This window comes from Heptranchias perlo, chromosome 44 (assembly GCF_035084215.1).
Source record: "Heptranchias perlo isolate sHepPer1 chromosome 44, sHepPer1.hap1, whole genome shotgun sequence".
Classification (NCBI taxonomy): Eukaryota; Metazoa; Chordata; class Chondrichthyes; order Hexanchiformes; family Hexanchidae; genus Heptranchias; species Heptranchias perlo.
This window is the reverse complement of record NC_090368.1, coordinates 2,669,583-2,683,337: the sequence shown is the minus strand read 5'-3', so window position 1 is coordinate 2,683,337 and position 13,755 is coordinate 2,669,583. Positions and strand designations below refer to the sequence as shown.

At 52.2% G+C, this 13,755-nt stretch overlaps 1 protein-coding gene across 1 annotated transcript in view; it reads left to right on the top strand.

Moving 5' to 3' along the window:
• LOC137306592 (CUGBP Elav-like family member 3-B) overlaps positions 1–13,755 on the top strand; it is a 62,298-nt gene that overhangs the window by 34,407 nt on the left and 14,136 nt on the right. Inside the window, exons 3-11 of the mRNA XM_067975887.1 lie at positions 2,388–2,436; positions 3,141–3,269; positions 4,848–4,927; positions 6,367–6,477; positions 8,143–8,286; positions 8,711–8,849; positions 9,871–10,020; positions 11,227–11,301; positions 13,391–13,474. Of these exons, the coding sequence (XP_067831988.1) occupies positions 2,388–2,436; positions 3,141–3,269; positions 4,848–4,927; positions 6,367–6,477; positions 8,143–8,286; positions 8,711–8,849; positions 9,871–10,020; positions 11,227–11,301; positions 13,391–13,474 (961 nt within the window). The remainder of the gene's footprint in view (positions 1–2,387; positions 2,437–3,140; positions 3,270–4,847; positions 4,928–6,366; positions 6,478–8,142; positions 8,287–8,710; positions 8,850–9,870; positions 10,021–11,226; positions 11,302–13,390; positions 13,475–13,755) is intronic.

The following is a 13,755-nucleotide window of genomic DNA, read 5'->3' as shown; positions in this document are numbered from 1 at the left end:
GACCCACTCCATGTTCAGTGTCAGATACTCGGTGTGATTCTGGACCCACTCCACGTTCAGTGTCAGATACTCGGTGTGATTCTGGACCCACTCCACGTTCAGTGTCAGATACTCGGTGTGATTCTGGACCCACTCCACGTTCAGTGTCAGATACTAGGTGTGATTCTGGACCCACTCCACGTTCAGGGTCAGATACTCGATGTATATCTGGACCCACTCCACGTTCAGGGTCAGATACTCGGTGTGATTCTGGACCCACTCCACGTTCAGTGTCAGATACTCGGTGTGATTCTGGATCCACTCCACGTTCAGTGTCAGATACTCGGTGTGATTCTGGACCCACTCCACGTTCAGTGTCAGATACTCGGTGTGATTCTGGACCCACTCCACGTTCAGGGTCAGATACTCGGTGTATATCTGGACCCACTCCACGTTCAGTGTCAGATACTCGGTGTGATTCTGGACCCACTCCAGGTTCAGTGTCAGATACTCGGTGTGATTCTGGACCCACTCCACGTTCAGGGTCAGATACTCGGTGTGATTCTGGACCCACTCCACGTTCAGGGTCAGATACTCGGTGTGATTCTGGACCCACTCCAGGTTCAGTGTCAGATACTCGGTGTGATTCTGGACCCACTCCACGTTCAGTGTCAGATACTCGGTGTATATCTGGACCCACTCCAGGTTCAGTGTCAGATACTCGGTGTGATTCTGGACCCACTCCACGTTCAGTGTCAGATACTCGGTGTATATCTGGACCCACTCCAGGTTCAGTGTCAGATACTCGGTGTGATTCTGGACCCACTCCACGTTCAGGGTCAGATACTAGGTGTATATCTGGACCCACTCCACGTTCAGGGTCAGATACTAGGTGTATATCTGGACCCACTCCACGTTCAGGGTCAGATACTAGGTGTATATCTGGACCCACTCCACGTTCAGTGTCAGATACTAGGTGTATATCTGGACCCACTCCACGTTCAGTGTTAGATACTCAGTGTATATCTGGACCCACTCCAGGTTCAGTGTCAGATACTCGGTGTGATTCTGGACCCACTCCACGTTCAGGGTCAGATACTAGGTGTATATCTGGACCCACTCCACGTTCAGGGTCAGATACTAGGTGTATATCTGGACCCACTCCACGTTCAGGGTCAGATACTAGGTGTATATCTGGACCCACTCCACGTTCAGTGTCAGATACTAGGTGTATATCTGGACCCACTCCACGTTCAGTGTCAGATACTCGATGTATATCTGGACCCACTCCACGTTCAGTGTCAGATACTCGATGTATATCTGGACCCACTCCACGTTCAGTGTCAGATACTAGGTGTATATCTGGACCCACTCCAGGTTCAGTGTCAGATACTCGGTGTGATTCTGGACCCACTCCACGTTCAGGGTCAGATACTCGGTGTGATTCTGGACCCACTCCACGTTCAGGGTCAGATACTCGGTGTGATTCTGGACCCACTCCAGGTTCAGTGTCAGATACTCGGTGTGATTCTGGACCCACTCCACGTTCAGGGTCAGATACTAGGTGTATATCTGGACCCACTCCACGTTCAGTGTCAGATACTCGGTGTATATCTGGACCCACTCCACGTTCAGTGTCAGATACTCGGTGTGATTCTGGACCCACTCCACGTTCAGTGTCAGATACTCGGTGTATATCTGGACCCACTCCACGTTCAGGGTCAGATACTCGGTGTATATCTGGACCCACTCCATGTTCAGTGTCAGATACTAGGTGTATATCTGGACCCACTCCACGTTCAGTGTCAGATACTCGATGTATATCTGGACCCACTCCACGTTCAGTGTCAGATACTCGGTGTATATCTGGACCCACTCCACGTTCAGTGTCAGATACTCGGTGTATATCTGGACCCACTCCACGTTCAGGGTCAGATACTAGGTGTATATCTGGACCCACTCCACGTTCAGTGTCAGATACTCGGTGTGATTCTGGACCCACTCCACGTTCAGTGTCAGATACTCTGTGTGATTCTGGACCCACTCCACGTTCAGGGTCAGATACTCGGTGTGATTCTGGACCCACTCCACGTTCAGTGTCAGATACTCGGTGTGATTCTGGACCCACTCCACGTTCAGTGTCAGATACTCGGTGTGATTCTGGACCCACTCCACGTTCAGTGTCAGATACTCGGTGTGATTCTGGACCCACTCCACGTTCAGTGTCAGATACTCGGTGTGATTCTGGACCCACTCCAGGTTCAGTGTCAGATACTCGGTGTGATTCTGGACCCACTCCACGTTCAGTGTCAGATACTCGGTGTGATTCTGGACCCACTCCACGTTCAGTGTCAGATACTCGGTGTGGTTACGGCTCTGATCTTCGACATCTCTTTGGCTTTTTACAGATGAACCGTCCCATCCAGGTGAAACCAGCAGACAGCGAAGGTCGAGGGGGTAATGGCTTTCTTTACTTCTCCATTACTCTGCCTAATTTATTTCCGGGAGTAATTCACACGCTGAAACCCCTGTCCCCAACGTGCTGTGTGTTTTAGACCGGTGCCAGTAGCATCACTCTGCTCTCATGCTGCCCCCAGGTGTGACAGGAAGTAGTACGTCTGAGGATGTTCTGGGCGTCTCAGAGCAGCAGACTGCCCATTCACCGCCGAGCAATCCCGGGTAACAGGTCACCAGACACCCCTCCACCCACGTGGGGGCAGCATCCACACCCGGGAGTGTTTGATGGGACAGTGTAGAGGGAGCTTTACTCTGTATCTAACCCGTGCTGTACCTGCCCTGGGAGTGTTTGATGGGACAGTGTAGAGGGAGCTTTACTCTGTATCTAACCCTGTACCTGCCCTGGGAGTGTTTGATGGGACAGTGTAGAGGGAGCTTTACTCTGTATCTAACCCGTGCTGTACGGTAAGGCCCCTTTTGAATGGGGTCCTGATGGTAAGAACCTCCTTGATCGTGAGACTCCCTCCTTTAAAGCAGATTCCCTTTCAGTTTGGTTTTGTGGTGATTGTGGGAGTGGGGTAGGGTCGGGATTGCCGAGGGAATGCTCCCATGTGCAGTTTGCGATGCCGGGTTCCCCCCCCTCCACCCTTGATGTTTTTCCGGACACTTGCCATGGTTCCCACTGTCCGATCCGTGTTTTCCAGAGGACCGGAAGCTCTTTGTGGGAATGCTGGGGAAGCAACAGACGGACGAAGATGTACGGAAAATGTTTGAGGCTTTCGGGACCATCGAGGAGTGCACGATCCTGCGAGGACCTGACGGCACCAGTAAAGGTAACGTCTCGAAGAACGTTCAAGAATCATCATAGTCGTTCAGCACAGGAGGCCATTCGGCCCATTGTGTCTGTGCTGGCACTTTGAAAGAGCTGTCCAATTAGTCCTGCTCTTTCCCCATAGCTCTCCAAATTTTTCCTTTTCAAGTATTTATCCAATTCCCTTTTGAAAGTTATTATTGAATCTGCTTCCACCGCCCTTTCAGGCAGCGAATTCCAGATCAGAACAACTCGCTGTGTGAAAAATAATTCTAATCTCCCCTCTGGTTCTTTTGCCAATTATCTTAAATCTGAGTCCTCTGGTTACCGACCCTCCTGCCACAGGAAATAATTTCTCCTTATTTACTCTATCAAAACCCTTCATGATTTTGGACACCTCTATTAAATCTCCCCTTAACTGTCTCTGCTCTGAGGAGAACAATCCCAGCTTCTCCAGTCTCTCCACAGAACTGAAGTCCCTCATCCCTGGTACCATTCTAGTAAATCTCCTCTGCACCCTCTCCGAGGCCTTGACGTCTTCCTAAAGTGTGGTGCCCAGAATTGGACACATTACTCCCAGCTGGGGCCGAACCAGTGATTTATAAATGAATGCCCCAGTGTGCCGATTAACATTACGGGCAGCAGCAGTTTGAGACTCAGCGTATTTCCCAATGGTCTGGGATCATTGGAACATTCACCAAGCCTCAGCCACCGAGTCCCTCGACGATCTGATCCAGATCCCATTCACCCATCACCCTGGTCCATGCAGATCTACACAAGCTCCCAAAACGGCAATTTAAAACTTTTATCCTTGTGTTCGAATCCCATCGTGGCCTCACCCCTCCCAAAATCTGTAACCTCCTCCAGCCCTACAACCCCCTCCGCCCGAACACTTCCACATCTCTGCCTCTGGCCGCATTCGCATCTCCCCTCCATTGGCGGCCGTGCCTTCAGTAACTAAGGCCCCATGCTCTGGAACTCCCTGAACCTCTCCAACACCCGCTCCTACTTCAGGACCCTCCTGAAAACCAACCTCTTTAATCGAGCTTTTGGTCACCTAACATCTCCTTCTTTCTCTTGGTGTCCATTTTTGTCTGATCACGCCTCTGTGAAGCACCTTGCGATGTGTTTTTACATTAAAGGTGCTGTATAAATGCAAGTTGCTGTTGTTCTATCTAACCCGTGCTGTACCTGCCCTGGGAGTGTTTGATGGGACAGTGTAGAGGGAGCTTTACTCTGTATCTAACCCTGTACCTGCCCTGGGAGTGTTTGATGGGACAGTGTAGAGGGAGCTTTACTCTGTATCTAACCCTGTACATGCCCTGGGAGTGTTTGACGGGACAGTGTAGAGGGAGCTTTACTCTGTATCTAACCCTGTACCTGCCCTGGGAGTGTTTGATGGGACAGTGTAGAGGGAGCTTTACTCTGTATCTAACCCTGTACCTGCCCTGGGAGTGTTTGATGGGACAGTGAATGTCTGTAATGGGACGTGTTCCTGTCAATAGCGTTGATGTCCCTCACCTTGTGCCAAAATTGTTCGGAAAGTCGACAGCAATCTCTCCCTCCGATTCCTGTAATTAATGTCTCTCCATTTATGCAGGTTGTGCCTTTGTGAAATTCCAGACGCATGCAGAAGCGCAGGCCGCAATTGGTGCATTGCATGGGAGCCGCATGTTGCAGGTAAAATCCTCCCCGTCTCATACGTTTAAAAGGACCTTAATCCTCGGGGTCTGGGCAACTGGTAAAATCAGAGCATTGGAGTATGTGGATGAAGAGAAACCCCCTCTGCCCCCCCGCCCCCCGCGCCCCTCTTCCCCCCCCCCCCCCGGCGCCCCTCTCCCCCCCCCCCCCCCCGGCGCCCCTCTCCCCCCCCCCCCCCCCCGCCCACCTCTTCCCCCCCGCGCCCCTCTTCCCCCCCCCCCGCTCCCTTCTGGGGTATGGAGGGAAGACTGCCTCCAGGTCACCTCCTCAAACCCCCTCAAACGTACAGGCCAAGCGACTCTCCTGCATCAGATCTCCGGTTTTCACGGAATTTGTGACAATTCTCCTTGCTGGAGAAGGGGAGACCGGGAGAGCACTAATGAAGGAAGAGCTATTGCAGCATCCCTGTCAGAGGTGGAAGGCCTGTTTTGAAAGTATAGTGCTTGAACCTTTAATAGGGGCCTTTCACTAGTGCATTGATTTGTGGGTAAAGCAGACCTCCATAGTTATATGTACATTTTTTTTATTAGTTCACGGGATGTGGGCGTCGCTGGCAATGCCAGCATTTATTGCCCATCCCTAATTGCATTGTCTTGTTGTCCAGTGAGAAAAAGCACATAAAAAAAATAGTGTTAAATCCCACAGTCAGGTGGAGTGTAGACAGAGGGAGACGGAACCAAGAACAGAAGAGGGTGAGGCAGAGATGGTGAGAGGACTGAATACATCACTGTAACCTGGCCCTGTGAGGCGATGCCTCAGGTACACAGTTCACGGCTGAAAACCTCATACCAAAGTTGGCATCGCCGATCATTGAAAGCTTAGAGCCATTATTCCCGGTTTCCATGGCGATTTCCTGACTGATGGAGATGGCAGAGTCTCATTGCGAAAATCAAGAGGGACAGACAATCTCTTTACTCAATAAAGAGTTGCATTTAAAATCACATCTTCCGGGAGTCCCAACGGGCTTATGAAGTACTTTTGAAGTGTAGGCACTGTTGTAACGTAGGGAAAAGCGGCAGCCAATGTGTGCACAGCAAGATCCCACAAGCAGCAGTGCGATAATGACCAGATAATCTGGGAGGAATGTTGGCCCAGGACACCGGGAGAACTCCTCGCTCTTAAAATAGTACCATGCGATCTTTTACATCCACCCCAGAGGGGCAGACGGGGCCACAGTTTAACGTCTCATCCGAAAGACGGCACCTCCGACAGTGCAGCACTCCCATCAGTACAGGCAGTGGGAGTGTCGGCCTAGATTATGTGCTCAAGTCTCTGGAGTGGGGCTCGAACCCGCGACCTTCTGCGTGAGCCAAGCTGATGGTTGAATGAGGAACGATATGACAAAGGGAACAGAAATGTGTTTGAGGGGATTTTATTTTTAACAATTGACCCATGTCCCTGTTTTCTCTTCCTACAAGGCCTCTGGACCTCACTCCATCAGTCTAGAGGGCGGAGCAGTCCAGGCTGTCGATTACACTACAAATGGAGCCAGCGCTGTGCGGTGCTCCGCTGACAGGAGCGGCTATGGGGTGAGGTGATAGATTTGTACCCAATCCTCGCTGACCCTGGTTTCTCGTCATGAATTAAAAATGGGGGACTGAAATTAAGGAAAGACACGAGACATTTCAGTCGGCTGATGACTGAGTAACTTTTTATAATTGGGCCAGGAACTCTACACAATGGGAGTGAGGAGGGAGGGGTTTGGTCCATTGGGATTCTACACAATGGGAGTGAGGAGGGAGGGGTTTGGTCCATTGGGATTCTGTACAATGGGAGTGAATGGGAAGGGGTTTGGTCCATTGGGATTCTGTACATTGGGGGTGAATGGGAAGGGGTTTGGTCCATTGGGATTCTACACAATGGGAGTGAATGGGAAGGGGTTTGGTCCATTGGGATTGTATACAATGGGAGTGAATGGGAAGGGGTTTGGTCCATTGGGATTCTGCACAATGGGAGTGAATGGGAAGGGGTTTGGTCCATTGGGATTCTATACAATGGGAGTGAATGGGAAGGGGTTTGGTCCATTGGGATTCTGTACGATGGGAGTGAATGGGAAGGGGTTTGGTCCATTGGGATTCTGTACAATGGGAGTGAATGGGAAGGGGTTTGGTCCATTGGGATTCTGTACATTGGGGGTGAATGGGAAGGGGTTTGGTCCATTGGGATTCTACACAATGGGAGTGAATGGGAAGGGGTTTGGTCCATTGGGATTGTATACAATGGGAGTGAATGGGAAGGGGTTTGGTCCATTGGGATTCTGCACAATGGGAGTGAATGGGAAGGGGTTTGGTCCATTGGGATTCTATACAATGGGAGTGAATGGGAAGGGGTTTGGTCCATTGGGATTCTGTACGATGGGAGTGAATGGGAAGGGGTTTGGTCCATTGGGATTCTGTACAATGGGAGTGAATGGGAAGGGGTTTGGTCCATTGGGATTCTATACAATGGGAGTGAATGGGAAGGGGTTTGGTCCACTGGGATTCTGTACAATGGGAGTGAATGGGAAGGGGTTTGTGTGGGGATTGTGTACAATGGGAGTGAATGGGAAGGGGTTTGTGTGGGGATTGTGTACAATGGGAGTGAATGGGAAGGGGTTTGGTCCATTGGGATTCTGTACAATGGGAGTGAATGGGAAGGGGTTTGTGTGGGGATTGTGTACAATGGGAGTGAATGGGAAGGGGTTTGGTCCATTGGGATTCTGTACAATGGGAGTGAATGGGAAGGGGATTGTGTACAATGGGAGTGAATGGGAAGGGGTTTGGTCCATTGGGATTCTGTACGATGGGAGTGAATGGGAAGGGGTTTGCTCCATTGGGATTCTGTACATTGGGAGTGAATGGGAAGGGGTTTGGCCCATTGGGATTCTGTACAATGGGAGTGAATGGGAAGGGGATTGTGTACAATGGGAGTGAATGGGAAGGGGTTTGGTCCATTGGGATTCTGTACGATGGGAGTGAATGGGAAGGGGTTTGCTCCATTGGGATTCTGTACATTGGGAGTGAATGGGAAGGGGTTTGGCCCATTGGGATTCTGTACAATGGGAGTGAATGGGAAGGGGTTTGGCCCATTGGGAGTTTGTTGTGTGTGTTTGTTTGGAGTGATTAACGTTGAGCAGATTGTTTCTCCGTGGAGAGATGCAGTGTCACAGACCCGTTCTCGTCCTGACTTGCTGAATCTCTCTGTTTCCTGGGCAGGGGGCATCGTCGAGCCTGGTGGTGAAGTTTGCGGACACAGACAAGGAGCGCACACTGCGCCGAATGCAGCAGGTGGCCGGGCAGCTCGGGATGTTCAGTCCGATGGCCATACAGTTCGGAGCATACAGCGCGTATACGCAGGCGGTACGTGCCGAGAGCCCGACCCAAACAGGGTAACAGTGTGTACCACTGTGCGACTCCAGAGACACCAGTGCACAGATATCTGACTGGTGTCTCTCAGTCTCACACTCGGAGTGTACAGATATTTCCCCCGGGGCCTAGGGGTGAGATTGCGAGTCGTACTGAGGAGCTGGAGTGAGACGGCCCCAAACCTTTCATGCTGGATCCTCCCGTCAGTCTCGGCTCTTCGCAGGGGTGAGAGGTCGGGCTGCGGCCCGGGGTGAGAGGTCGGGTGTGACCCACTGACCCACCCAGTCCCGGGCAGGGGAGGGGGTGGTGAGAGAGGGCCTTTTACATGGTGTTTACTGATGTCTCCGTGTGATTGAGTAACCCTCGATGTGCTGTGTGTCGGACTCCCTGTTTCTAACGCCCGCTCTCCCGCCAGCAGTTGATGCAGCAGCAGGCAGCCCTGATGGCAGCAGCTCAGACCACCTACCTAAACCCCATGGCGACCGCGGTACAGATGCAGCAGGTGGCGGCCATTAACGCAAACGGCCTGATCGCGACTCCGCTAACGTCAGCGTCAGGTGAGTCCGTAACGCAATGTGGGGGGGAGGGGCACTGTACTCTGGCAGGGGAGGGGCACGTTGGTAGTTCCCGAAACCCCAACCCAGCTAACTTGGCACAGACTGGATCAACCCTGGGCCTTCTCTTCACCATACAGCCCCTTATCACGCTCTCAAAACGTCCCAAAGCCCTTCACACACTTAAATACTTTGAAGCGCAGTGAGTGTGGCAAGCTATTCACTAGTGAGAGGCATCACAAACAAATTGGTGTGTGTCTCTCTGTCACTCTCGCTGTCACTCTCTCTCTCTCTCTGTCACTCTGTCTCTCTCTGTCACTCTGTCTCTCTCTCTCTCTCTCTCTCTCTCTGCATATATATATATATATCTCTTTCTGTCTCTCTCTCTCTGTCTCTCTCTGTGTGTATGTCTCTCTCTCTCTGTCACTCTCTGTCACTCTGTCTCTCTCTGTCTCTCTCTGTCACTCTGTCTCTCTCTGTCACTCTGTCTCTCTCTGTCTCTGTCTCTCTCTCTCTGCATATATATATATATATATATATCTTTCTGTCTCTCTCTCTCTGTCTCTCTCTCTGTGTATGTCTCTCTCTCTCTGTCTCTCTCTCTCTGTCTCTCTCTCTCTGTATATATATCTCTGTCTCTCTCTCTGTATCTCTCTCTCCGTCTCTCTCTCTGTCTCTCTCTCTCTCTCTGTATCTATATCTGTCTCTCTCTCTGTATCCCTCTCTCTCTGTCTCTCTCTCTGTATATCTCTCTGTCTGTCTGTCTCTCTCTTTCTCTCTCTCTCTCTCTGTGTAACAGCACAATCATGGCTTTGAGGTTAAAGTTTCAGACGTGGGTTCAGCATTTAATGTGGGAGCAGTTGTGAGTTTGAATGTATAAGGTGCTGTGTTGCGTTGGGACCAACTCGATACCTAGTGCAGATCCTGAGCCAAAGAACTACAGACAATTTAAAAATACACACACACACACACACACGCATATTATTGCAAATGATTTTAAGATTTCTGGCTTTCTGCCCTCCAGGAACCAGCACCCCACCAGGTATCACCACCGCCCAGTTGCCGTCCATCGCCACGCCTATCACTGTGAACGGTTACAGCCAACTCGCTGCACAAACCAACGGCCAGACCGCCTCCGAAGCCATCTACACCAATGGGGTTCATTCCTATACAGGTAACCACTGGTCATTAGTATCAGATCACAGGTAGGGCTGAGCAAGGCTTGGAGATCTGATTGGAGAAGAATTGCTTTTTGATGTAAAATTCCCCCCTCCTCTCCTGAAGGTGCTGACTCTCACTGGGGTACAGGTCCCCTCTCCCCCTGAAGGTGCTGACTCTCACTGGGGTACAGGTCCCCTCCTCTCCTGAAGGTGCTGACTCTCACTGGGGTACGGGTCCCCTCCTCTCCTGAAGGTGCTGACTCTCACTGGGGTACAGGTCCCCTCCTCTCCTGAAGGTGCTGACTCTCACTGGGGTACAGGTCCCCTCCTCTCCTGAAGGTGCTGACTCTCACTGGGGTACGGGTCCCTTCTCCCCCTGAAGGTGCTGACTCTCACTGGGGTACAGGTCCCCTCTCCCCCTGAAGGTGCTGACTCTCACTGGGGTACAGGTCCCCTCTCCCCCTGAAGGTGCTGACTCTCACTGGGGTACAGGTCCCCTCTCCCCCTGAAGGTGCTGACTCTCACTGGGGTACAGGTCCCCTCTCCCCCTGAAGGTGCTGACTCTCACTGGGGTACAGGTCCCCTCTCCCCCTGAAGGTGCTGACTCTCACTGGGGTACAGGTCCCCTCTCCCCCTGAAGGTGCTGACTCTCACTGGGGTACAGGTCCCCCTCTCCCCCTGAAGGTGCTGACTCTGATGCCGGAATGGGAAAGTTGGGTCCTGGGCTACTCGGACCAACAACAACTCGCGCCTTTAACGTAGTAAAACGTCCCGAGGGGCTTCACAGGAGCGATTATCAAACAAAAATTTGACACCGAGCCACATAAGGAGATATTAGGACAGGTGACCAAAAGCTTGGTCAAAGAGGGAGGGTGTGCAGGGTCGGGGGGTGGGGTTGGGAGGTTGTGCTGGGTCGGAGGGGGTGGGGGGGTGGGGGTTGGAGGTCGGAGGGTGTGCAGGGTTGGGGGGGGTCGGGGGGGTTGAGGGTGGGGGGTTGTGCTGGGTCGGAGGGGGTCGGGGGGTGGGGTTGGGAGGGTGTGCAGGGTCGGAGGGGGTCGGGGGGTGGTGGTGGGAGGGTTGTGCTGGGTCGGTGGGGGGGTGGGGGTCGGAGGTCGGAGGGTGTGCAGGGTCGCGGGGTGAGTGGCCGCCCTCACCGATCAGATGACCTTATGAAATTCCTTATGAAACAGTTGACTAATTGGTGGTTCTTTATTCCACAGCACAAAGCCAGGCAGCCGTGGCATCAGCCATGGACCCCCTACAACAAGCGTACGCAGGGATGCAGCACTACACAGGTAACAAGAAACCCCCCCCCCCCCCGCCCATCGAATGCCCCCTTGCTCCAGTCCAGGCGGGCGGCCCCCCATAAATAACGATTATGTGGCCTTTCGATGTCACCGTCGGTCAGAGAAGCCCCTTGTTAACCTGTCATTGTGTCTGCCTGTCACTAGGGGTCAGTCGGCCCTTTGAGTGACGATATAAAGTGGCAGCTCGAAGGGTGAATCAAATGATGTAGGGGCCAAATTTGAGTCAGGTTGGGCAGTGGGTTAGATAGTGAGTCTGGGGTAATTCCAAATCAAACAAGTGCAGGGCACGAGACTGCCTCTAGTTTGGTGCATCTCGAGAGGCTAAAACAATGGCTGGGACAGTGTAGAGGGAGCTTTACTCTGTATCTAACCCTGTACCTGCCTGGGAGTGTTTGATGGGACAGTGTAGAGGGAGCTTTACTCTGTATCTAACCCGTGCTGTACCTGCCCTGGGAGTGTTTGATGGGACAGTGTAGAGGGAGCTTTACTCTGTATCTAACCCTGTACCTGCCCTGGGAGTGTTTGATGGGACAGTGTAGAGGGAGCTTTACTCTGTATCTAACCCGTGCTGTACCTGCCCTGGGAGTGTTTGATGGGACAGTGTAGAGGGAGCTTTACTCTGTATCTAACCCTGTACCTGCCCTGGGAGTGTTTGATGGGACAGTGTAGAGGGAGCTTTACTCTGTATCTAACCCTGTACCTGCCCTGGGAGTGTTTGATGGGACAGTGTAGAGGGAGCTTTACTCTGTATCTAACCCTGTACCTGCCCTGGGAGTGTTTGACAGGACAGTGTAGAGGGAGCTTTACTCTGTATCTAACCCTGTACCTGCCCTGGGAGTGTTTGATGGGACAGTGTAGAGGGAGCTTTACTCTGTATCTAACCCTGTACCTGCCCTGGGAGTGTTTGATGGAACAGTGTAGAGGGAGCTTTACTCTGTATCTAACCCTGTACCTGCCCTGGGAGTGTTTGACAGGACAGTGTAGAGGGAGCTTTACTCTGTATCTAACCCTGTACCTGCCCTGGGAGTGTTTGATGGGACAGTGTAGAGGGAGCTTTACTCTGTATCTAACCCTGTACCTGCCCTGGGAGTGTTTGATGGGACAGTGTAGAGGGAGCTTTACTCTGTATCTAACCCTGTACCTGCCCTGGGAGTGTTTGACAGGACAGTGTAGAGGGAGCTTTACTCTGTATCTAACCCTGTACCTGCCCTGGGAGTGTTTGATGGGACAGTGTAGAGGGAGCTTTACTCTGTATCTAACCCGTGCTGTACCTGCCCTGGGAGTGTTTGATGGGACAGTGTAGAGGGAGCTTTACTCTGTATCTAAACCCTGTACCTGCCCTGGGAGTGTTTGACAGGACAGTGTAGAGGGAGCTTTACTCTGTATCTAACCCTGTACCTGCCCTGGGAGTGTTTGATGGGACAGTGTAGAGGGAGCTTTACTCTGTATCTAACCCTGTACCTGCCCTGGGAGTGTTTGATGGGACAGTGTAGAGGGAGCTTTACTCTGTATCTAACCCTGTACCTGCCCTGGGAGTGTTTGACAGGACAGTGTAGAGGGAGCTTTACTCTGTATCTAACCCTGTACCTGCCCTGGGAGTGTTTGATGGGACAGTGTAGAGGGAGCTTTACTCTGTATCTAACCCTGTACCTGCCCTGGGAGTGTTTGATGGGACAGTGTAGAGGGAGCTTTACTCTGTATCTAACCCTGTACCTGCCCTGGGAGTGTTTGATGGGACAGTGTAGAGGGAGCTTTACTCTGTATCTAACCCTGTACCTGCCCTGGGAGTGTTTGATGGGACAGTGTAGAGGGAGCTTTACTCTGTATCTAACCCGTGCTGTACCTGCCCTGGGAGTGGTGTTGAAAACGAGTAAACCAGATTCGAGCACTGACTTTTGAGGAAGTGCAGACGGAGACTTGTGTGACCCAGACGGAGACTTGTGTGACCCAGACGGAGACTTGTGTGACCCAGACGGAGACTTGTGTGACCCAGACGGAGACTTGTGTGACCCAGACGGAGACTTGTGTGACCCAGACTGAGACTGTCTTTGTTCCCCTTTTCTTTCCAATTTAACAGCAGCCTATCCGGCCACTTATGGGATTGTCAGCCAGGCGTTTCCACAGCAACCTGCTCTCGTGTCTCAGCAACAGCAGCGAGAGGGTAAGTGGGTGTCTCAGTGGGTGTGTGCACGGCCCGGTGTGGTATTGAGGGAAGTGACAGGCTCCGGCCTTCATCTCTGGCACTGCTCTAAATCTGGCCCCGGCACCTCCTGGACTAGGGAGAGGCAAATGGAACAGGGCTTGCTCCGGTAATCATACGAGTGTGTGTGTGTGGGACTGCCCTCTGCTCTAGTCCTTCCCCCACATGCAGGTACTCTGCAGACACTCACTGGGCTCACACTGGGCAGGGCTGGGAGAGGGGCAGGGGAGGGCTGGGGTCAG